A 24,628-nucleotide genomic window follows, 5' to 3' on the forward strand; every position below is an offset into this window, starting at 1 on the left:
AAAAAGAGGTGGAATTCTTGATCTTTGATTTATTATTAAAAATTACTCACACAAATTACATAAAAAAAAAGAAAGAAACCAGCAGATCACTATATTTTCTAAATACACAAACACACAAATAAGATAACTATTACATCTATATTCAATTGGATAAAAAAGGTAATCAACTAACAAGATTAATCCCTCGTATAAATCAGATAACTAATTGCCCTAATCAAATGCCTCCCTTTAATTAACTTTCAACAATTTTGTCAATAAATTATTTCTATTTTCTCAAATGTTGAACTCTTTTCTTTCTATAAGAAAGACCAATTTTTAAGTTTTGATGTTTGAGCCTCTAGATTTTTTATTTTTTATTTTTTGCATCTTTAGTTTTATCTAATATTTACACAAATGTATAATTTTTTATGGGATCATAAATCGACAACAATAGAGAGAGTTAAATGTCTATCATTTTCTTTGTCTAAAATTATATAAAATATATATTTGTAGTACTTCAAGACGATCGAACTCCATTATGTTTGATTGAATCCAATTTCAATTTCGAGCAAATTAAAACTAAATCGAGATCGAGCTCAAGTTTTAAGAGCTCGAATATTTTGGCTCGAGTCCAGCTCAAGTACCATAGAGCTCGAGTTTTACTTTGTTCATTTACACTCCTTTCCTCGATCACAACTGAGCAATCATCAAATCATTCACAAAATATTAAAGGGTAGCTGAGTGGTTCCACCATGATGAACTAGATAAATACTGACTTAGGGAATTAGTTTCGATTTCAACATGCTTTAAGCCATGATACCCTGCTACAAGCAGCCCATTGCCACGCTGCTAGTTGCCCTAACAAGATCGAATTGTTTGATCACAAAACCCAAAGGGCAACCAATATTGAATTACTGATCCGCGACCACAGATTGTCGTCGCGGATCAACCCACCATCTGTGGTCGCGGATCAACCCACCACCACCACCAGCCATATCTGGACTATCTGTAAACCCACCGATGATGTAGAATTTGTACAAATAGGCCTGGTTTACAAAACACTATGTGAGCCATTAAAACTAGTAGGAACAGTAATGGGCCTTTGATGGGCTTAATTTGCAGACGCCGTGGCTGACATCAAATCGACAGTATATATAATCGCAAACCCCTAAAATAGAACCATTCTCCCACACTATCCTTCGATCTCTGCGGCTGCAGCTTGTAAGGTCACTGTGTGCCTTACCTCCTCCTCTAACATCGCCGCCTCCTTCTCTCCATCTTTTTTCCCTATTCTCGGTAATATGCCCGCGACCCCCTTTTATTTTGCTCTAACATAGCTAGATTTTGCATAGAGTTAGTTGCCTTGTTTGATTGATTTGTTGATTTTTGATCTGGGCTGTTGTTGTTTTTGGCATCTATCTGGTATAAAGTCTTACTTTTTCCATCTGGGTTTGTTGTTTTTTGAGCTTTTTTTTGTATGTTGACTTGTTGATTAGCTTATTTAGATCTAGATCCAATCTGGGTTCTCGGAAAACTTGTTTCTTTGAAGGATGGAAACTAATCAGTTTGCTGTTCTTGATGAGTTTTTTTTGTTGTGTCTAAGCAAACCAGAAACGATGAGTGAATAGATGCTTGCTTTATTCGTATTACTATTCTGGAGTTTCTGCACGGGGTCATCGATAAAAGAATCTTTCATTTATGGGAAGAAATTTTCCTGTCTGTGATTTTAATAGTAGCTGTTGCTGATCTGGATTTTTTTGTTTCAGTTTATTTTTGTGCTTGGCAAATCTTTTTCTGGATTTTATGCCATATTCTGTTGTTTCAAGTCTGTTTGTTCTTTTTGTTTGAAAGGGCGATATAGTTTGTTGTTACCCCTGTTGGAAAAGAAGTTTTCCTGGATCCATTTTATCTAATAATTGCTCTTTTTTGGAAAAAAATTTGCATCTTTTTGTGCAGGAGTCTTTTCTCCGTGCACAAGCTTTATTAGTAGGGTGTGAGGGAGCAATAGATATGGGTGCAGCTTTATTAGTAGGTTATTAGTAGGGTGTGAGGGAGCAATAGATATGGACTCAGTCTTATTTTTATATGAGAGCATATGCAGGAGTGTGTTTTCATTTTTATTGTTGCTGAAGATGGAAAGGATATTTTTTGAATTCCGCAACATATGACAGTCTCATTGCATAATCTAGCGTTAGGGAATTATGGAGAACTTTGATGACTGTTTCTATTTGTTATCATGATGCTTTCTGTCTCTCCTCATTTTCTGACTTTCTTGATGAGCAGGTTCTGTGAATTATTTTTATCCAATCCTCTTTTGCGGTTAATATCTGAAAGCCTATCAAGATGGTAAGTCAGTTTTTCCTCTGTTCTACTTGAGTAACATCAACTGTTGCTAGATGTTTCTTACTGATGGTTAATTTTATGGGGCACTTGCAGGTGAAGTTCACAGCAGAAGAGCTTCGAAGGATTATGGACTACAAGCACAATATCCGTAATATGTCTGTTATTGCACATGTTGATCATGGTAAGTAGGACTGTCCATTATTCTTTTGGGAGAACCCGATCATAACCCTTATGTGGATAAGAAAGTCATAAGAATTGATTTGAAAGTGGATTAGTTAATCCTTCATTAAGTAAAGAAAAGATGAAAAGAAATGGTTTTATGCCATCATTTGTCTGTATTTTCTCATCCTAATGCATTTATTCTAAACAACAATCATGAAAATGGCGTATGTTACTATAATTGCATTTCAACTATTAGAATTTTCCTCATGACACAGCTTATATATCATCATCTCGTATGTCTTGCTTGTTAAAATTGCTACTATTTTTTTTTTAGTTTCATCTTCATTTCTGTTTTTACTTCTGCTTCTGTTTTTAATTTCACTTGTAAGATTTGTTTTGATTCTGTGGAAGTTTCTTTCTAACTCATGTTGACATCTCACAGGGAAGTCCACTCTTACTGATTCTCTTGTGGCTGCTGCTGGTATCATTGCTCAAGAAGTTGCTGGAGATGTTCGAATGACGGATACAAGAGCAGATGAAGCTGAGCGTGGTATTACAATCAAGTCCACTGGTATCTCACTTTATTATGAGATGACTGATGAAGCTTTAAAGGCCTACAAAGGGGAGCGGCAGGGAAATGAGTATCTTATTAATCTTATTGATTCCCCTGGGCATGTTGATTTCTCATCTGAGGTGACTGCTGCCCTTCGTATTACTGATGGTGCATTGGTGGTGGTTGATTGTATCGAGGGTGTGTGTGTCCAAACAGAAACTGTCCTTCGACAGGCTCTGGGAGAAAGGATTCGGCCTGTCTTAACTGTCAACAAAATGGACAGGTGTTTCCTTGAGCTCCAGGTTGAGGGGGAGGAGGCTTACCAAACATTTCAGAAGGTTATTGAGAATGCCAACGTTATCATGGCGACATATGAAGATCCTCTCCTTGGTGATGTCCAGGTTTACCCAGAGAAAGGTACCGTTGCTTTCTCTGCTGGTTTACATGGCTGGGCTTTCACTCTTAGTAACTTCGCCAAAATGTATGCCTCCAAGTTTGGTGTTGATGAGTCTAAGATGATGGAAAGACTGTGGGGTGAGAATTTCTTTGACCCTGCTACCAAGAAGTGGACCAGCAAGAACACTGGCTCACCTACATGCAAGCGTGGTTTTGTTCAGTTCTGTTATGAGCCCATCAAGCAGATCATCAGCACTTGCATGAATGATCAGAAGGACAAGCTGTGGCCAATGTTGTCAAAGCTTGGAGTAACGATGAAGTCTGATGAAAAAGAGTTGATGGGAAAGGCACTCATGAAGCGTGTCATGCAGACATGGCTTCCAGCAAGTAGTGCTCTACTTGAAATGATGGTCTACCATCTTCCATCTCCTGCCAAGGCTCAGAAGTACCGTGTTGAAAACTTGTACGAGGGTCCGCTTGATGATCAATATGCTAATGCCGTCAGGAACTGTGATCCCGAGGGACCTCTTATGGTCTATGTATCCAAGATGATTCCAGCATCTGACAAAGGTAGATTCTTTGCTTTTGGCCGTGTGTTTTCTGGAAAAATTGCTACTGGCATGAAGGTTAGAATCATGGGTCCCAACTATGTTCCTGGAGAGAAAAAGGACTTGTATGTTAAGAATGTCCAAAGAACAGTTATTTGGATGGGTAAGAAGCAGGAAACAGTTGAGGATGTGCCATGTGGTAACACAGTTGCTATGGTTGGTTTGGATCAATTCATCACCAAGAATGCAACCTTGACCAATGAAAAGGAAGTTGATGCTCATCCAATTAGAGCAATGAAGTTCTCTGTCTCCCCTGTCGTGCGTGTTGCTGTGCAGTGCAAGGTTGCATCTGACCTCCCCAAGCTTGTTGAAGGTTTGAAACGTCTGGCGAAGTCTGACCCTATGGTTGTCTGTACGATTGAGGAATCTGGAGAGCACATCATTGCTGGTGCTGGAGAACTGCACCTTGAAATTTGCTTAAAGGATTTGCAAGATGATTTTATGGGCGGTGCTGAGATTATTAAGTCTGATCCAGTGGTGTCTTTCCGTGAGACAGTTCTCGAGAAGTCTTGTCGCACTGTGATGAGCAAATCTCCTAACAAGCACAACCGTCTCTATATGGAAGCTAGGCCCCTGGAAGAGGGGCTTGCAGAGGCCATTGATGATGGTCGTATTGGTCCAAGGGATGATCCAAAGAATCGTTCTAAGATCTTGTCAGAGGAGTTTGGATGGGACAAGGATCTTGCAAAGAAAATCTGGTGTTTTGGTCCTGAGACTACTGGACCCAACATGGTGGTTGATATGTGCAAGGGAGTTCAGTACCTGAATGAAATTAAGGATTCTGTTGTTGCTGGTTTCCAGTGGGCTTCAAAAGAAGGTGCATTGGCTGAAGAAAACATGAGAGGTATCTGCTTTGAGGTTTGTGACGTCGTCCTGCATGCTGATGCCATCCACAGAGGCGGTGGCCAGGTTATTCCTACTGCTAGGAGGGTTATCTATGCTTCCCAACTTACTGCTAAGCCCCGACTTTTGGAACCCGTGTACCTTGTGGAGATCCAAGCACCCGAACAAGCTCTCGGTGGCATCTACAGTGTTCTGAACCAGAAGCGTGGACACGTCTTTGAGGAGATGCAGAGGCCAGGCACACCCCTTTACAATATCAAGGCCTATCTTCCTGTCGTCGAGTCATTTGGTTTCTCAGGTACATTGAGAGCTTCTACATCAGGACAGGCATTCCCCCAGTGTGTCTTTGATCACTGGGATATGATGTCCTCGGATCCATTAGAATCTGGATCGCAAGCTGCTCAGCTTGTTACTGAGATCAGAAAGAGGAAGGGTTTGAAAGATCAGATCACACCACTTTCAGAGTTCGAGGACAAGCTGTAAACCTGCTGAAATCAGCTACTATATCATTGATAAGCGCATGAAAGCTGGGCGGAGTATAATTTTGTCTTTCATCGTTTTTGAACTTTTTTTTAACATTTTAGGTGTTGAGTGAGTTGTAGCCCTTTTTCTTGCCGTGGAGTCACACTCTAATTAGATGTGTCATGGGAAGACGCAAATGTCGTGTTGTTCTATGTTTTGATTTCAGTTTCCATGAGAACTACAAGATTGGTTGGAACTTCAATTTATTTCCTGTCTTCCCCTTATTTTATACTACTGTTTCTAGTTACTGGTTTTTTGACTAATAAACACGAAGTAATCTGATCAGTCTTGCGCTCAACTGGTTTAGTTTGAGGAATACGAATCCTATTGCTAGACACAGTTGCCCTCGAAGATTTAAAGATGTGGAATGGAACTCCGGTTAAAACTCAGGTTCCTTTGAAAATTCAGATCCAAACTAAATTGTTTTGAAGTGGCTGTTCTGAATTAGGGGGTTAAAAATCCTTTGCCTTTTCATTCATCATTTTCGATTGTGCAACATGTTCGAGTTCTTGTAAAAGTTGAAAAGGTTAGGCACCAGCATTTGGAAAACAAGATGCTATATTGTTGCCTCGTCTATTGTCAGGTTGAATTTAAGTTTCCTTTGAATCCTTGGATTCCGCCATGCCCTGGCTACTGCACAGTTCATTAGATGATTATTTTGTCGAAAGAGGTTTTTTTTTGGCCTTCCCTTGTAGGGTAGGGAAAGTTTGACACCCAAAATGATCACCACACCACAGTGATTCTCCTTGGCAATTCCATCCTCCTAAAAGGGGCAACCAAGTGCCTCTCTTCCTGAGGAATTGCATGAATAATTAACCTGAGACTTGAAATCAGCTGCCCTGGTCTCAATGTATTTACAGAACATCCAGCTTGATTCTGTCAGAGGCATGGACAACAACAGAACAAAAACTTTCCTTATTGCTGTATGGAGAATTTCAAGCATATCAACTTCCAGACCCCCCAGTGTTATCACCCGCCGGACATAAACTACAAATGTTATGATAGTGCAAGGAGTGAAGTGCACTTAACAGAATTATTAACAAAATCTAAAGATTAAAGGCTAGTTGGTTGGGGATTTGAAAGCCATAATAATCTGTAAGTTAAATCAAGCAAATTCTAATGGAACTCTCAGGTTGGAATTGAATGTCATTCATGATCACCGAATTTAACATGATAATATGACTGAGAGTCAGACAAATCCTGCATTACATTCTAATGGAACATTTTGTAATGTTGCATGTAACTGTGTGTTTATGCAGTAGAGATTGATTTTGATTTCTGCCGAGGAGGTATATGAAGCCAGGTCTTCATCATGTCATACATTGTGAAACCAATTGCCACCGAGGGAACAATCTGAAACAAAATCAAAGAGCCAGCCACATCAGCATGTTGGAAGTACTTATATCCCACCTAATTTTCAACTAGTCTCAATTAAAAGGAAACTTTGAAGTGGCTGTTCTGAATTTCGTCCCAAAAGGTTTCCATAGAATCTGTTAACTATCATCAAAAACAATTTAGTTTGGAATGCATCAGGCATAATGATCCATTCCAGGTCTAGGAGTTTTAAAATTTTACCTTGATATAATTAATGCTGAGGCCAGCAAATAATTGCTTCCAACCTTGATGACGGGCGATAGTTAACAGCCTGTCCAACGTGCTCTTGTGCGGTGCACCAGCTTGCAATGAAGGTTGGAGATGCTCAACCTGAAACAGTGACATGATAATCCAATCCATGATTAGCATATATTCCTAAGACTAGTCATATATTTAATGCACAAAATCACATCCATGTATTTCTGCCACATTAGAATGTCAATGGCACTTCAAGTTGGAAAAACACACGATTACAAAATAACAATCAAAATGATTGGTTATAGCATCAAGGTTATATGTAAAATGCAATTTTCAAACAAGATTGTCAAGAATCAGCTCAAAATCCAATTACAGTATGCTACAAGACACGACATCGAAGAGGGAAGAAAACACAGAAAAAAAAAGTGAAACTACAATATATCCCAACCAAAGTTCGTGCAGCTTACCTGCATTTGTCTTCTTACAACATCTAAAGGATATGTAAAAGTCTGGCCAAGTAAACCAGCTAGTGCTCCACATGATAACCGCATCATAATAGATGTTTGGTGTTCTTCAGGAACATGTCTCTTAAGTTCTTCATAGATGTAAAACTTTAAACCAGCATAAGGAAGAATACCAACAAGTGTTGGACCTGCTCAAAGTAATTACAACATGACGTCAATACAAACATACAGCAAATACCTACTAAGCTAAGCAAACTAAAGAGCAAACCAGACAAATAGTTGTAGAAACCAACCATCAACTTAGTACAAATGCAACATCAATGAACAACATAACTCCAACAAAGAGTCACCATCACGTTTTGACAGTGCAAAACTAGAATTGATTCCAAACACAATAAAGAAGAAGGTGGCATAAAGCATGAAAAGTAGACGTGCCTACACCCCTATATATTCAAATCTTTTAGGCATCAACAACTGAAGTTGGAAAAAATGCAACCACAGTAAGCAACATAAGTGCAGCCAAGAATCAGTATCATTTTAGCAATGCACAACTAAAATCAACTACAACACAATAACAAAGAATATGACATAAGTTAAGAAATAGCATGAAAAGCAGATATTTACCTACACCCCTATAAAGTGCACGGACTCCCCCTTCTTTATATACACTCTCTATCACATTTCTTATGCCAGTGTAGGCAGGTTGCACATAAATACATCTTGTAGCATTCTGCAAAGTTGTTCTTGTATCAACAACCTGCAAAAAGGATGAAGAAAAAGAATAACCACCAGGTAAAAGAAAAAACAAAATTTAGAAGAATAATAACCATCAGGTGAAGCACAACATAAACCATGTCAAAACTTCTTTAGCATGTCCAGGAGAAGAAAATAAAAAATTTAGAAGCATTGAGGGTTAATGCAAAAGAGTGGTGGCAGCCAACTGGAAAAATTGATTACTGCCTATTTCTGTCTTCAGTCCACATGTTCCACTAAACCATCTGTACAGATAAATGAATCATTCATATTTGATCTCTTTTGGATGCTACTTTCAAGCATTTGACACTTGCAGTCTCAGAATTTCTACGCCCAAAAAGAGGTGTCTGATCACAGTTGCCGATTCTCTTTGATACAAAAGCAAAGTGTGCTATACAAGTTACAAACAGAATCTCAAGTACTCATGCTCCTTTCTCAAGGAAATGTGGATAAATATCACTAACTACTGAGTACACAGTGGTTTGATACGGTTGTGCAAAAACTTTAAAACATCGGGCATCATTGTTTACTAAAGGTCAATTTTAGACAGCCCTTCGGCACACCACATCAGGAAAGGACAATGTACATCTCGATGATACTGATATTCTAGCACATTGTGGAACCATTTCTTCAAAAAGTAACAAGAATGAAATCATAATATCATAGGCCAAGAATGCAAAACAAGATATGTAGGAGCATCACTTAAGAGTGCCATGTATTACATCTACCAACCAACATCAACTCTGAAAAGTTAGTAATAACATTCTAAACCCAAATAAAATTCTCAGTGGAAGAAACAAAAGTCCCGAAATGGTTCCCAAACTATATACCTGATAAGCAAGTTTGGTACGGGCTAAATCCAATGGATAGGTACACAAAACTGCTGTTCCCCCAGCAGCTGAACCTGCTAAAAGATCTACAACAGGCCCTGTCCCAAAGACAGAGCAGTTATCCAATATCCAAGACCGGTACTGCTCATAAGTCATGAAATGTAGTGCAGCATATGGAACAATTCGAAGGACACTAGCTCCATTTCCTCTAAAAGAGATAATAAGAGTGAGTCAGTCAGAACTCAGAAAAGTTTGAGATGATATATAAAGAACATTTAGTGGTAGGACTCAAACTTACTTGTAAAATCCCATCACACCTTCATGCTTCATTAGCTTCTTTAGAGAATGATAAACACCAAGAGAATGAAATCCTGCTGTCCTTGTCTGCATATTCGAATAGAGGGTGCAGTGGGTGGAACAACGTTAGGAAGTTAAATTTGCAAATGTTAAATTAGGTTACAATGGATAGTGTGAAACAGACATTGAACATTTGTCTTTCATAATCAGAAACAACAGATGATGAGTAACAGCTCGATTCATGGCTATCCCAATAACAGCAGCCAAGATGATCATTATTTGCATATTGAACCAATAGGAATGTCATGGCAACTGGTTAATTGAATCTCAATAAAAGCAATCAAAGCTTAAAAATCATTTTGCAAACATGTCTTGGAAAGATACTGGACCAACTCCAATGACCAGATCTCGGGAAACAATTCTAGGAACCAAATTCTTGAGACTTTAGAAGGATACCTATCTAAGATAAAAATAAAATTCTGGAACTCTAGGCTCAACGTCTGCACTTGACATCTAGGATAATCATTGTTTATGAGGGAATCCAGTTAGTTAAGAAAATGGCATTCAATGAAGTTATTTTGAAAGGTTAATCCCCAATTATTATAGAGCTAGGAGTAGTATACATTCAGCTGATCCACAACATACAAAAAGTATGTAATGCAAACTGCTAACGAGGAAAACATCAGTTGATACAGAGATACACACACAAAATAAACTAGAAAGGGAAACTTCGAATATAAAAACAAAAAAAACAAAAAAGGTCTCAAGATCAAAAGATCAAAAGTCTTAGCAGGAGCCATGCAAAAGCAAAAGCAAGTCACCTGCAAAAGAATTTTAGTCCGTTCCAGCGGAGCAACGGCAGTTTTAGAAAATGCACCAGCAGCTCCTCCAGCAATCAGCTCCTTGACATAGACGGGCAAATGATCCACATATGAAACTTGTCTGCGAGCCGAAGATCCATCAACAAACCCTGCCACATTTGTGGATAAAGAGGACCCTTGGGAGGAACCCATCTTCAAAAAAAATCAATCTGAAAATTCAACTAGTATCCAAGAAACCAAACACTTCTCCGAAGTTAAAAAACCAATCCAATCCAATAGGGCTAAGATTAATTATCCACCCTGCAACTTGTAAAACTCCTTATCCCATCTATCCAGTGGGATACAAAATGGGAACACTTGCTGCTCAAATGGCAAAGCCAATGGCCTGAGAACACCCGGAATCGACCACCGCTTGTTCACAAGCCCAAACTCCTCTTCAGCAATAACAAGATACATCAAACAGACAAGAGGACAAAGAGAACTGATCAAAGCCCACCACTACAACTAAATCCACACGTTCTCGATCAAACAAATAAACCCCATAGATCTATATCAAAATTCATCACTAAGGGGAACAGCCCTAGGTCCAAAAACGGATTAAAAATCAAATCTTTGGAACTGAATAGCCAAATTTCAGATCGCAATACAGATAAAAATACAAAATTGCCAATAGCCACGGTTGGCCTAATATCATGTGACGGCAATAAGGTTCCAGGAACCCTCTTGAGAATTGCAACCAATAGAGAAAATAATCAAAACCCAGATGTAACCAAGGCGAAATCTTCAGGACCCACAAGAAATTAGGCGCAAAAACTAAATGTTTCGGATACAAGCTTGATGAAGATGCTGAGTAATTTAACCTTGGATAATTGGGGAATCTTCCTTGGTTTTGAGATATGTAGGAATAATAAGCTGGTAAGCTGGGTGAAGAATCTCCCTACTTTCTTGGAAACTTACGGGAATCAAAACCGAATTTTTCAGATTGAAGCTAATGAAGAACAGGTCTCCCTAATTCGGGTCTTGGAAATGTCACAGGGGGTCGATGGAGTCGCGCGGCGTTGGATGACTTCAAATTTGGAGGAATTAATATTGGGGTCTGCACCAGAGTGCGTAGTGCAGACCCTACCTACATACTTGAGTTATTTTTTTTTTAAAAAAAAGAAAGAAAAGAAAAGCACTTGAAACTAAATCTTTAAAAATGCCAACAGATGAATGGTTTGGCCTGTGCTAAAGGAATATTGAGAAATCCAACTACTCCTGTTTGGGATGATGAATTTATTAGTACATAAACTAATGTTATGGGATTTCCGCACAATCAGCCTTAGACAGTCTAAAGCCTTGTTTTTCCATAATTTACGCTCACCACAAGGCAGATACCCAAATGGAGCAAATGTTATTTCCAGGTCCTTTCAAGATTTTAACACTTTATAGCGAAATTCAACCTTTTATAAGTATATATTATCATGATTAGATGCAAAATTTTGAATTTCAAATGTAAATTCAGATTGGTTATCATGTTGCAAGCAATGATAGTGTATATATGATATAGAAGATTAATCCTAAATATTAATAATGTATGCTTATATTTTTTGAATGTTGCGTTTGAATTAAGTTAAAGAGGTTATCCTCAATATGGGGTGGGGGATGGGTTGGAGCGTTTTGAAAAAGGGAGTGTACATGAGAGGCTTCGAAGGACTTAGGTCGAACCCTCCCATTTACGCTATTACAAAAAAAAAGGTTATCCTTAAGACATATTGCTTAGACAAAAATAAATTAGAAAACGTTATTCGTAATCCCATTTTTTGTTAATCAAACTCATATTGACATTCTAATCATATAATTTTGATTTATTAGATTATGTGACAAAACAAATGTTATAAGTGCAAATAGCAGAAAGTAGAGTGCCAATAATATTTCTTGAATAAATTCTGTGAGTTGTTATTCAATCGAAAATGACATTGGTAGGTTTGTATTCTAACTCGTGATTAATACTCTCCAACTCATACTTAAAGAGTTTTACGTCCGTCAAAAAGTGGAGTTGATTAATGATGCATATTGAATCTAATGAAAAAAAAATTGAAAAAGAGCATAATATATGTTCAGGCCATTAATAAACGATTAGATATAACCAATACGATTATGATGCTACAAAGATCTTCCAACTTTTGATTTGCTTGTTTAATCTCTGGAGCTTCTGGATAAGAACCCTCTGAAAAGCCATCTTCACAAGTATCAGCTCCGGTCTCAGCAGCCGAGGCCTGGATATTTAGGCCATCAGCCGGGGTCCCCAGAAAATTTGGATAGCAAATTTTTTCAAAAAAATTTTTCGCTTGCATCATAAATACATTTCTGAATCCACCTTTTTATCTCACATACATCACATCACAAAAAGTGCTACAGTAATTATTTGGAAGAATACTCTGTCCAAACAAAGCCAAATTAATTCCTGCCTTCACCTAGGCTGTCAATTGACTCTTCATAATTCTCCAGACATGCTTGGTAGACGTCCTTCAATTTTGGGTCATTTGTTTTTCTCGCAAGGGATTCAATCAACTTGTACGTGGAATTTGCATGGGATTCTGCCAAGTCAATTGAAATTTGGGCTAAATCCTCAAGAGAAGCTCCGGGAGTACGAGGAATGGAGTTTAGGACCTACCAAACAAAAAGAAGGGTTTCTTGTTTTGTTGCATATATTTCATCCATCACAGGGGTCAATGCTTTGATGCTATTGCCGGGCTCTGGAAGCTTGCGGCTGCTGACTAAACTTGCTACCAGAACAAAGACAAGAAAGAAGAATGCTGCTTTCTTCATTGTTTTTTGCCTTTTCTTTGAGTGTTGAATTCATCAAGCAAGTCACGCGTACGTACTACATACAAATGCGTTGCTTGTAGGCAAATCAGGAAATTGAATGTCTTGTGATGCACTCCTAAATTCTAATCGCTGATCAGGTCCATTTCCTCAGTTCAGGTATAAGCCATAAGATCTTTGACTGGTAGTTTCCGTATCCTGCAATTATTCTAATTGCTCAGGTCGATGCATAAGATCTTTGATTGCTAGTTTCCGTATCCTGCAATTATGTTACTGATTGTCAAAACGAGATCTTTGACTCTCGGCACAAATTAAATAGACATCTATTTTACTAGGTCATAATCATAAAATCTAGCTTGGCCTAGTGACATATTCGTAATAGAAAAATCGGGTCTGTCTAAAACAAGGTGCCTAAAAGGTAAGATTGATTAAGAAAAATGTATATATACAAGGGAGGATAATAATTATTAATGTGTACATATATATGATAGGTTGAATAAGTAAAATTAATTAAAAAAGTATATATATATATATATATATATGATAGATTGAATAGAATTTAATTGCATTAAAGAGTATCCATTGAATACTCGTTAGAAAAACCTTAGCAAATCACCTAAATAAATAGATGATAGGCACCGCAAAAAGGAATTCTTGTTTCTTTTTCTTTTTTTTAGGAAGCTCCAAGGAGGAATCTGTTGGGTTGATGGGCAAATAATGAAGCTTGATATTTTGGAAACTCAAAATCGGTTGTCATATCATTCTAATTACTCAATTAATCAGTTTCCTTGGCTTATGACTAAGATTTTTTGATTGGTACTTCCCATACACTGCAGTTTGGGTCATTGAAACTTGAAATTAGATCTTTGTATTGTACCGACAACCTGATTATCTCACTTTACGACAATTGTATAATCTATCTATTTTAAACTATTGGGAAGGAGGAGCCTAAAGAGGCTTTGTATTGGGAACTAGTAGGTATACAAACCTTGCTAAACCAAGGGAGTGTTTTGACACAATTCTTGAATTTTTTTTATTGCAAGTGAGATTTGAACCCTCACCTATAACCCAAACAGGGTCTTAATTAGAAATTTCTTTTGCTTAGCTAAATTTGGTCAACTAGTTCCGTTGAATATTTTGTGAGGACTACTTCTGTAGAGTATAGTTGGTAAAATAAGGGACGGTGAATACTTTGAAGTATAGTACGTAGCTATATTGTACAATTTTTTTTAAAAAAATAATACAATTAAAAGTTTGACGAAAAATATAAGTTCGGCCAAATTATGTGTATAAATTCTTACATAAGCAATAAAATATTTTTGAAATTTACAGAACCAAAGATACAAATAAAATTATTATAATTCTCAAAGATTATAATACATTAATACCAATTTTTTATTACTCAAATATTTGTGTATCAAACATATAATTTTAAAAAAAATTCATCATCTTACTATGTCTTACATAAGCAATAAAATATATTTGAAATTTACAGAACCAAAGATACAAATAAAATTATTATAATTCTCAAAGATTATAATACATTAATACCAATTTTTTATTACTCAAATATTTGTGTATCAAACATATAATTTTTAAAAAAAATTCATCATCTTACTATGTTTATATGTATAAGTATACAAATGTTATGATACAAATGTTATTTTGTATAGAATCATAAAGATATGTCATTGTCATTACAAATTTTAAAACTTCAAAGAAATTGAAATATAATTCCTGAAATATAATAAGCAAATAAGATTATGTAAGAAATATGAGTATTTCTCCGAATATTTTTTGAAATATACAAAATATGGAATTTTTTTGAGTTATATATAGAACATGTATATACGAGTATAATATGAATATTTACTGACTAGACTATGCACAATTTTGTGATATTTTTTAGAATGATGTCACACAAATTAACTAATTTCAGAGATGGAAAGCATCTATGAGTAATTAAACTTTTATCTAAAAATCTAAATTAAGTTAATCAGGTTACAGCAAAGCATCAATACTTAAAACGAAAATAAAGTAATCATTCTTGAAAAATGACTATCTTGTATTTTGCGTTCCCATTCCCAACGGCAGTCGTTGGAAGGGCTCAAGCGCTAATTTTCTGAAAAACTATATAGTTAATTTGGAATAAATATCTAAATATGAGGATGTATGAATTGTGATCGTATGTATTAATGTGGGGATTAAACACAAAATTTGGAAGTATACTAAAGTAGTACCCTTTGATTAACTGTAAAGATTGACTGTTATAATTATTTTAACATTAGAAAATTGAGAATATGACACTTTAATGGGACGGAGGAGGAGGAGGAAGCAGCAAGAAAGCCGTAACAATCAATGTGATGCCAGAAATAACTTCAAACTTCTGGTCGGCATCTTGAAGTTCCGAAGGTTCTGGAGTAGAACTCCCTGCAAAGCCCTCATCACAAGAATCAGCATCGGCATTAGCAGCAGAGACGTAGCCACCTGATTCCCTGGGATTGCCAGCGTTCAAGGCATTCCTCCCCTGATCCAGTTGTTTAATGGAATCGTTATAAAAACCCTGGCATGATTTGAGCTGCGCCTTCAGTTTTGGATCAGTTGCTTTCTGCAGGAGGGATCCGATCAATGTTTGCGTGGTTTTAGCCTGGGATTCTGCTGCGTCAAGTGAAATAAATCCTAGGTCTTTGAGAGTAGCGTTACGGGAACGAGGATCGGAGCTTAGGACTTGTAAACACAGAGGAGGGTTGGATGATCTGCTGCAGACGAAATTAAGCAGATCCCTTGATGCTTTGATGCTAGGATTTGCATGGGTGGTACGGCTGCTGCAGCCTGCCGCAATTGTTACCAGAAGAAATGCAAGAAAGTGTTTTCTTGGGGAGAAGGATTCTGAAATTGCCATTGGCTTGTTTCTCACTAGTACAAGTTACTTGTTATTCTTTGAAAATGCAAAACGTAAATGAGTGAATAAATAGGCATAACGCCTTAAAAAAAAGTAATCTCAAGATTTTATCGGAATTAAATGCTCAATCTTCATATAATAGAAACATCATCTTGTTATGTATTGCTAATGACTGCTTCTTTTTGAATTTTCTTAATGAAATCTTTGATTTATGCTTTTCATGTTTTAATGTGCAGATGTACATGGACAGCTTCCCTTTTTATTTCCTAATTTAAGTCTCAATCAAACTTTTTTTTTTCAAAAGGAGTTTTAAAAATTTACTCTCTGAAATCCCATCAAATATTTATTGACTAAGCATATTAAGTACTAAAATTCTAACATACTACAATAATTTTTTCCCCAAAGTATTACATCCTAAATTGCTTATTTTTTTGGTTCATAATTGCTGAGGAGTTGGACGATAAATTTCTGAAAAATTTCCCTTCTTGTGCTTACATGTGCCTCTTCCATCTGTTCTCTTTTTGAACCTTTATTTATTAGATTTGATATTTGGTTTCACTCAGATTCTGATTTCATTCAAAATGGATTGGAAAAGCCAAAGACAAAGCGATAGAGGTGAAAATTGGAGGAAATTTCTTCCGTCTAATTAGTTATTAAAGTACTTATTTACCAAAACCCTATTTCCACCATATATTTCTAAATTAATTAGGACACAACCCTATCAAAAGTAATGAACTCTTTACCCCAAAAAAAAAGTAAAAAGAGCGTGATTAATTTGCCTGTGTGCACGGGCCTAAACATAGTGAAAACTCAATCATGAGATTCTTTTCCTTAATTTTTTGGGTTCTTTTTCTTAAATTCCCTGGTATAATCTTTGATTGATGCTTTCCATGTTTGGAATAAATAAATACTGAACACAGAAATCGTGCAAAGGATTAAAGAGAAATAACCATCATAAAGGATTATATCCAAAATTAGAAAAAAAAAAGACAAATAAATGGAGTTAAAAGAGCCAAAATGTTGTGGTATTGGCTTTTAAGGGAAGGGTTAGAGAATCTTTTTGTACTATTCATGATCAGCAAGGTGCATTCATTTTCCTGTTTTAATGCTTAGTACTCTTGTAAATCTTAAAGAATACGGTGTACCACTCAAATATTGAAATTAGTGCATGGCAAGTCTATTTTTCATATTTTTATGCTTCACTTCAGAGATGAGAAAATTTCCAAATTATGATAGTTTTTAAAAAGAAATCCCAAACAGTGAGAGCCTTGAAAAAATTTGTCGAGCAAATGAATCTGTTATATGATTCATGAACTACATTTTATAGGTATGTATTAAGTATATAGACTATCATGATTAGATGAATGATACATGAGCAAAATTTTAATTTCAAAATTAAATTTGCACATGTGTTGTATATTTAATGACGATTGTATATACACTAACAGTGCATATAAGATTAATCCATACTTACTAGATAAATTTTTCACCCTTTACAGATAGGTTTCAACAGTATCATCATTTGATCACGATTTGAGATTTTTTTTTTGGCTAGATTCCCACTTTTTGGCAGTGTTTTCAGAATCGGACCGGATCGGCCGGTTCGACCGGTTGGACCGCGAACCGGCCATGTCAGGAGAACCGTTGAAACCCGGACGAACCGTGTGAACCGTTAAGAACCGTGAACCGGCGGTAAGGTTTCAACAGTATCATCATTTGATCACGATTTGAGATTTTTTTTTTTTTTGGCTAGATTCCCACTTTTTGGCAGTGTTTGCAGAATCGGACCGGACCGGCCGGTTCGACCGGTTGGACCGCGAACCGGCCATGTCACCGGTTCGGTCTAATGCTAAAGCCGGAAGTTCATGGAGAACCGTTGAAACCCGGACGAACCGTGTGAACCGTTAAGAACCGTGAACCGGCGGTTTTTAAATTTTTCAACAAAATACCAAGAATGGTGTAGCCATGATTCGAACCTGGGTCTCCAGGTTTGCATATGACAATTTTACTGCTAGACTGTAGTTAAGTTTGTTGAGAATTCTACTTGACTAAAAAATATATTAAAACATCAAGTTCTTCTCTCTTTTTTTTTTGTTCAATTTTTTCTTCTTAACCATTTTTAACCCAAATATCCACAACAAGATTTTCTCAAGTCTTCACCATTATTATCAGGTTATTATCTTTAGCAGATTGTAAACAAGTTGAAAATTTCAACTTTTCTTGTTTTCCAACATCTTGGTAAGTTTAATTTTTTTCTTTTCAAGGCTTTTTTTTTCTATATTATTATCTTTAGTTGATTTTTTTGCATTTTCTTCTTTTTCCCCTCAATTTTCATATGTTTCCCTCATTTTTTGTTTTATTTTTATTTGATTAATTAAGGATGAAATTTTTGCAAAAGTAGTGCACATCCATGTAGGAATTGGGTAGGAATTACAAATAATAACATTGGGCTGGTAAAAAATATGGTAGTTGGCACATAATCGAAGCTATTGATAATTGAATTTAAAATAATTAATGGTATAGGATCATTGAATTTAATATAACATGTTAATTAGTAATGTTTAGTAGCAATTAATTTTTTATGTGTTTAACTGTATATTTGTTTTTCAAAAATTTTTAGTTTTTTTTTTAGTTTGAGCAATTAGATTTATATTTTTATAATAAAATTTTAACTTTTTCAGCTTAAGTTGATTAAATTGTGAAGGTGGTGTGGTTGCTTATCATGCCACTCATAAAAGTTTGCTATTCAAATGGTTTGTCTTAACTTGAACTCTTTTATGGATTTTTTTAAGGGTTGTAAAAGAATTTCAATATTTAATTTATTTATTTTTTGTGTTTTTATCTGTGATAATTGGTGACCATTTGGATTGTATCTATTTATGTTTATAATGAATTTATGAAAACTTGTGGTGAATTATGATATTTTAATTATATTTATCATTCCATGTTTTATGTATAACTTTTACGAAATTTATTATTATCATAACTTAAATGAAGTTATGTTGGTAAAGTTCAAGTGTAGAATGAAACCTGCTTAGTACTTAACACAAAAAAAAAAAAAAAAAAACAATGAACCTATGAACCGGCCGGTTGGACCGGTCGGACCCGAACCGGCAACCTCTCCGGTTCACTGGCCGGTCCGAGTTTAAAAACATTGCTTTTTGGAGGGGGAGGGTTGATTAGGATGATAAAATAGGAGGAATTGTAAATGAGAAATCCTGATTTCAAGACATCTCACTTTAAAATAAATAAAAAAAAAAAAAGAGTCCCACTTTTTGGAATTCATTGAAGAGATTGACATAAATGGTAGGTAGGTAGTTACACTCTCTTTCTTAAATCCCAAGTAATACATTTTCCAATTACAAACTCGTAAACTCAAGGATAACGAAATTAATTTCTTCAACGTCTGGAAAGATTCCTTCTATACATCTCGAGTGATCATATATCATTGAAGATTATTCTCTACACAATCTCGAGAGTGATCATATATCATTGAAGATTATTTTCTATACAATCTCAGAGTGATCATATATCATTGAAAGATTCCTTCTATACAATCTCGAGTGATCATATATCACTGAAGATTATTCTCTATACAATCTCAGAGTGATCATATATCATTGAAAGATTCCTTCTATACAATCTCGAGTGATCATATATCATTGAAGATTATTCTCTTATTGTTATTATAAGAAACGTACTTTTAAATCTTAATGAGACGTGCTTGTCAACTTAGAATCCATATACTGCAAAAGTAGTAGAGTGAAAATTAAAGGGAAAAAAGGATTGAAGAAAGATTTATCAGTAAATCATACTTTCTGAAAATTAACTTTCACATGTCTTCTTCTTTTTTTTTTTAAAAAAAATCTGTTATCGTTACATTTTGCTTATTTCAAGTGAAGAGTGGTGAATTTAGAGCTTCGATTTGCGTTTTAAATATTTGAATAACATATATATCCTCTCAATTTCTTTAACAGCTTTTTCCAAGCTTCATTAATGACAAATTTAACAAAGCTAAAGTAAACTAGCAAAGCCGAATATCTGGTGATTATATATCAAGCTGCATAAATAGTCAGTCATTGCTTCTCTGCTCTATAATTCAGTCTCTGATTTCATGAGTTCAGATAAAGGTTTTCCAGTCCAACTTTTGGATGGAATTCCCAAATCGTTCTACCAGAGTCCAAATGCAATATGGATTTGAAAGAAAATCCTCGTAAATGCTACTGCCTGGAATTTTTTTACCAGTCCAATTTTGGATGAAATGCCAAAATTCTTCTTCCGGAGTCCAGATGCAATTTAGACTTGAAAGAAAGTTTGCCATTATACCAAAATTGATGTGGAAATTACTACTGGTCTGTGACAATATCATTAGTAACTATTCAAGGGTTCCTCTATATCAGTCCACTACTTGTTGCAAATTAATTAACTTTTAAGATTTGAATGCATGAGTCGTTCTGTACTTATTTGATGCACTTTTCTGCATGGCTTTTTTTAGATGCATGGAACCAAAGTTTGAAGTCCAAACCTATCCCTAGCTGCAGAAGAACAATTTTTCCGCTCTACCTGAAACAATCATATTAACTGAACCAGTGCAAGAGTTTTGTGCATCTTCTCGAAGATGTTTTTATGATGACTGCACTATTGATTGGTCTCCTTTGTCTTCCACGACTTGGGTATAGATTACTAAATCCCAATAAATTAAGACACTGTAAAACAAGGGCAAACTAAAGCATCTCAAAATCATAATTTTCATGAAGAAAATCACTTGCAATTCCAAGATATCACAAGAAGAGAAGACGAGAAAAATGAAAAGAGGAGAAATTAACATTTCTTCTGATATATAGTAGTATTTATTTACCTAGCTAGGAAATTTTTAAGATATCATCTTTCTGTCCCTCCAAAGTAGTTGGAATTGCATCCGGATCAGTGTTTGAATTTTGCCTAGACAAAGCCATAGAGGTGGACTTGCGATGATAGGTTGTAATTCTATTTCCCTTTTCATCATAAACAATTGCATCATCATCCTCATCCGGGACTCTGCATTTCTCTCCTAATATAATAGTCTTCTTCCAAATAGAATCCTCATGTTTCAATTTCTTATCTCTCTTTTTACTAGCGTAATCATCATGGACATTCTCCTGATCCCTCTTGGACGATTGTCTGGATGATATCCCAATCCCATTTCCCAGCGCCCTCATGCTCATAGTTTTAGGCAACTTTTTCCGGGATGAAGAAGAAGCCGTTGAATTCGACCGGTAATGGTGAGAAGTTGAACCTGATAAATGCTGGAATCCAGGTGGAGGTGGCAATGGTTGATGAGAAAGTTCTTCATTTTTTGTTGCATTATCAGAATCCGACGATGATCCCGGGATTGTCAACGTTGTAACTTTCTCGGGTGGCGATCCGCCGTTACCAGACGTTGGTGAAGGAATATTTACATCCTTATTTTCTTTAATTTGATTTTCAGCACCTGATGAAGAGGAGGAGGCTGTTGCCTTTTTTCGAGATAATGCACCACATAAAGATGAAACTATTGCAATTGTAGCGGCAATAGACGCAAGAAACAATGACATCGATACAAATGGATGGTTTTCTACAGCACTTTCACCTACGGGAAACTCCCTTCCCATATCTGTGGGGAAAAATGGGGAGGATAAGAGGATCCCTCTTTTTATTTTTTTTTTCCTTCACTTTCTTGTTCCTATTGATCTTAATTAACCTACTCTGTACAGATTCTAGGTTCAATTTCTTGAAGGAATCTATAAAAAAAAATTTTTTTTTTTTGAATGCTGAAGGCAATGGTGCTTAATTACTGGAATTGAAATGAAAGTTTTTGTTTAAATCTTCTCTTGCTCTCAGTTGGTACCCGAAACAAATTGCTTGAATTGAGGACTCCATGGCACAAAGGTGAGGCTCAAAACCAAAGATTTTTCCTCGTGTTAAGCGTTTCTTTTGCTAGTTTTGGAATTCGCATCCAGCGCGTACAATTTTTTCTTTTTTCTTTCAAGTTCTGCTTTTGGCGTATTTTTGTAAGTGCAATACATGGCAATTCTCACTACAGTTGAAAGGAGTAAGTCGACTGTCTCGAGTAATGAAGGCTACATATTTATGTTCACATTTAAAATTGTCTCCCTATCATTTTTCATTGAAGGGATTGTCTAACTAATTAGAGACGGATTTCACCACCATCTTCAAGTGCTTTTGATAATAAAAAAAATCGAAAATCCGGATTAATCAAGTGACACTGAAATTTTCTAAACAAAACTTGTTCCTAAAAGTAAGTGACGAGCTATTCACTTATCACTTAAATGTGATTTTCATTAAAACATATCAAATTTAATACTTAATAATTTAATAACTTAATAAATTCAAACTTTAAATTTTACATTTTAGATTTTAATTTTAAAACTTCAGTTTGATCGAACGCACCTCCTTTAAGAAAAGAGAGACGCCAGAGTTGTCTTTTTAAAAAATGAAGTTAAATCAAAGAAGGGTGTTCAATTTGATATTCAAAAAAACTCTCTTTTGGTTTTTTTTTTCAAAAGAACTAGTGTAGCTAGAGTGTACCTTAAAATAGTTGAGGCATTGCCTTCAAGACCGAGTTCTTTTAGGACAGACATTAGTCAGACTATCGTAAAATTTTTAGTTTGTTCTCAAATTCTTCCTTTTTCTTTTGTATAAGACTAAATTGTTTTTGGGCGGGGGGTGGGAGGGAAGTAGCTGAGGCATTTTAATTGGTCGTTCAAAATGAGCAATTGAGCGGTGCGTGGCCTAAAAGCAGCCCACTAAGGCAGTTTTATCATCATGGACTCATAGTCTCATGATTTTCATCTCTCACGTTAATGGCCCAACTCGTACGAATCCACCAAGTTCGTTCAGAATTTATAAACTCCACAAATTGTTAATTCTAAAATCGAGTTAACGAGGTTTCAGTCTAATAGTTAAAGAAAAAGGTTGAGACTCCAGGAAAATGTAGTACATTAGAATCCGAGTACTAATCATGAATTTAGTATAACTTTTTTCTTTTTATTGTAAGTGGAAGGTCTTGAATTCAAGCCGACCTTACACTTAGGGTGCGCTTGATAAAACTAAAGTTTGAAAACTGAAATCTGAAAATTGAATTCATTAAATTATTGAATTGTTAATCAAATACATTGAGTGTATATCACATTTAATAATAAGTAACTAGTTTATCACTTATTTTGGAGGAAAGTTTTGTCTAGAAAATTCAGTGTCACTTAATTAATTCAAATGTTCAAATTTTGATTATCAAACGCATCCGAACATATTAAGATCTGAATCCCTTCAATTTAAATACTGAATTAGATTATCAAACAAAGCCTTACACTTTTCCTCCCCTTGAATTTAGTGTAACTAATATTGGCATTCATCCCACAATCGTGAGTTTAGTGTAATGTTATTGAATTGTATATTTGTATCGATCCTTCCATTTTGTGTTAATTGTGTGTTAATTGTTCAAGTCTTACTCCTGGCATGAGCAGAAAAGTGAAAATCCTGAATTCAATGCTACGAGATTCCGAATTTGAAACCTCCCTTTTACACTTAAAAAAAAAAGGCATGAAGTTGGTCTCGGATTCACGTATTGTAAGCTTTACTTATTAAAATGAAAGTTTTCGCCTGTTCTTATCATGTTTCATCTGCTAATTTACTAAATTATCTTCTGATTCTATTTGTCAGAGGCTATGGATTTTCCGATACAAACAAAACTTAGATAAACTGTTAAAAGGAATTATGAGATGTCATGGGATTCTCAACCACAGAATTCTTTATTTTAGCTGGATTCATATCAACTAATTCAGTTCCTCACAAACATAATGTTAAGATTCTCCTCTTATCTTGTGCAATAGAATTTCACAGGGAATCTAGCTGATTACTTTGAGCTAAAAAAAAAATGAATTTAAAACATCAAGAAAGGAAGTTCCAACAACCTTCAGTTAAAAAAAAAAAAAAAAAAAAAAAGGAAACAACGCTATACCTTAATAAATTGAACAAGCAACAGTATAGCTGAGTAGCAACTGATGAGGATAGAATCAACGAAAAGCCATAGATGATTGGTGATTGCTAATTAAATTTTAGCTCATGTTAAATTAGTATTTACGACCCTTTCTTTTAATCCGGCAAGTAAAGACATGTTGGATTGTTCCTGTTTCATTTCAACCTCAAAATGTGAAATCTTGATGCTAGTGTCTGCATAATGGTTAGAACCAGACATGTGTCCATTGGAGAGTCGTTAGATTAGCAAGGAAAGAGAGTAGACAAGAAATTAAGTATAGAAAATGAGGACAGAACCTATGGGTACATGGAGCCTGGAGCTGCATTTGGTAGGTGAATGTAGTTGAAGATCTGACATGCTTCTGAAGATGCATGTTTCTGACGTTGTTGTTGTTTACAAGTAATTCATGAAGAAGTAGAAGAGGAAGGAGAATGAAGACCATATGATAATAACAGAAACAGAAATCTTGATTATTAGCTTATGTTCCCCACCACCCCCCCCCCCCTCCCCAACTTCTCTCTCTTTCCCTCCCTACCTCTTGAAGGCTATGCTTGACTCCCAAGATTAGTTTGATTTTGATTTCCAGACTACAGTCTAATGTTTATTTAAATTTGGGTAAACTATCCAAGGAGCTCCTACATAATTTCAAGGGATAATTTCAGAAACCTCTCCTGAGGTTTCTCATAATATCACTCAGCTCTCCTGAGGTTTTTAAAATCTCATTTAACTCCCTTGAATTAACATTTATTGTAACATTTTAG

The 24,628-nt window shown here is 35.7% G+C and overlaps 4 protein-coding genes across 4 annotated transcripts; 1 reads left to right on the plus strand and 3 right to left on the minus strand.

Moving 5' to 3' along the window:
• The first annotated feature begins 1,169 nt into the window (after positions 1-1,169).
• LOC113779114 (elongation factor 2) lies at positions 1,170-5,635 on the plus strand. Its single transcript, XM_027324564.1, has 4 exons — positions 1,170-1,275; positions 2,263-2,325; positions 2,416-2,503; positions 2,927-5,635. The coding sequence occupies exons 2-4, from the start codon at positions 2,323-2,325 to the stop codon at positions 5,365-5,367; spliced, it is 2,532 nt and encodes an 843-aa protein (XP_027180365.1). The 5' UTR covers positions 1,170-1,275; positions 2,263-2,322; the 3' UTR covers positions 5,368-5,635.
• An 865-nt stretch (positions 5,636-6,500) lies between these two features.
• Positions 6,501-11,217, minus strand: LOC113779146 (mitochondrial carrier protein CoAc1). The gene is made up of 7 exons (XM_027324609.1): positions 10,144-11,217; positions 9,324-9,409; positions 9,026-9,233; positions 8,067-8,199; positions 7,446-7,630; positions 6,982-7,110; positions 6,501-6,759 (listed from the first exon to the last, which is right to left on the minus strand). The coding sequence occupies exons 1-7, from the start codon at positions 10,333-10,335 to the stop codon at positions 6,658-6,660; spliced, it is 1,035 nt and encodes a 344-aa protein (XP_027180410.1). The 5' UTR covers positions 10,336-11,217; the 3' UTR covers positions 6,501-6,657.
• A 1,025-nt stretch (positions 11,218-12,242) lies between these two features.
• LOC113780807 (pectinesterase inhibitor-like) lies at positions 12,243-12,954 on the minus strand. Its single transcript, XM_027326585.1, has 4 exons — positions 12,850-12,954; positions 12,600-12,795; positions 12,530-12,537; positions 12,243-12,401 (listed from the first exon to the last, which is right to left on the minus strand). Exons 1-4 carry the CDS (start codon positions 12,952-12,954, stop codon positions 12,243-12,245), a joined length of 468 nt encoding a protein of 155 aa, XP_027182386.1.
• Positions 12,955-15,259: 2,305 nt separating this feature from the next.
• LOC113780808 (pectinesterase inhibitor-like) lies at positions 15,260-15,853 on the minus strand. Its single transcript, XM_027326586.1, has one exon. It carries the CDS (start codon positions 15,851-15,853, stop codon positions 15,260-15,262), a length of 594 nt encoding a protein of 197 aa, XP_027182387.1.
• Positions 15,854-24,628: the final 8,775 nt, after the last annotated feature.

Source organism: Coffea eugenioides, chromosome 8, assembly GCF_003713205.1.
Source record: "Coffea eugenioides isolate CCC68of chromosome 8, Ceug_1.0, whole genome shotgun sequence".
NCBI classification, from domain to species: domain Eukaryota; kingdom Viridiplantae; phylum Streptophyta; class Magnoliopsida; order Gentianales; family Rubiaceae; genus Coffea; species Coffea eugenioides.

Excerpts from the sequence above, each read along its gene's own strand:
- LOC113779114 (XM_027324564.1), top strand. Across the intron at positions 2,504-2,926 it reads TATTGCACATGTTGATCATG|GGAAGTCCACTCTTACTGAT; the intron begins GTAAGTAGGACT and ends GACATCTCACAG.
- LOC113779146 (XM_027324609.1), bottom strand. The coding sequence starts at position 10,335 with ATGGGTTCCTCCCAAGGGTCCTCTTTATCCACAAATGTGGCAGGGTTT. Across the intron at positions 8,200-9,025 it reads GTACCAAACTTGCTTATCAG|GTTGTTGATACAAGAACAAC; the intron begins GTATATAGTTTG and ends TCCTTTTTGCAG. Across the intron at positions 7,111-7,445 it reads TTGTAAGAAGACAAATGCAG|GTTGAGCATCTCCAACCTTC; the intron begins GTAAGCTGCACG and ends TCACTGTTTCAG.
- LOC113780807 (XM_027326585.1), bottom strand. The coding sequence starts at position 12,954 with ATGAAGAAAGCAGCATTCTTCTTTCTTGTCTTTGTTCTGGTAGCAAGT. Across the intron at positions 12,796-12,849 it reads GCATCAAAGCATTGACCCCT|GTCCTAAACTCCATTCCTCG; the intron begins GTGATGGATGAA and ends TTTGTTTGGTAG.
- LOC113780808 (XM_027326586.1), bottom strand. The coding sequence starts at position 15,853 with ATGGCAATTTCAGAATCCTTCTCCCCAAGAAAACACTTTCTTGCATTT.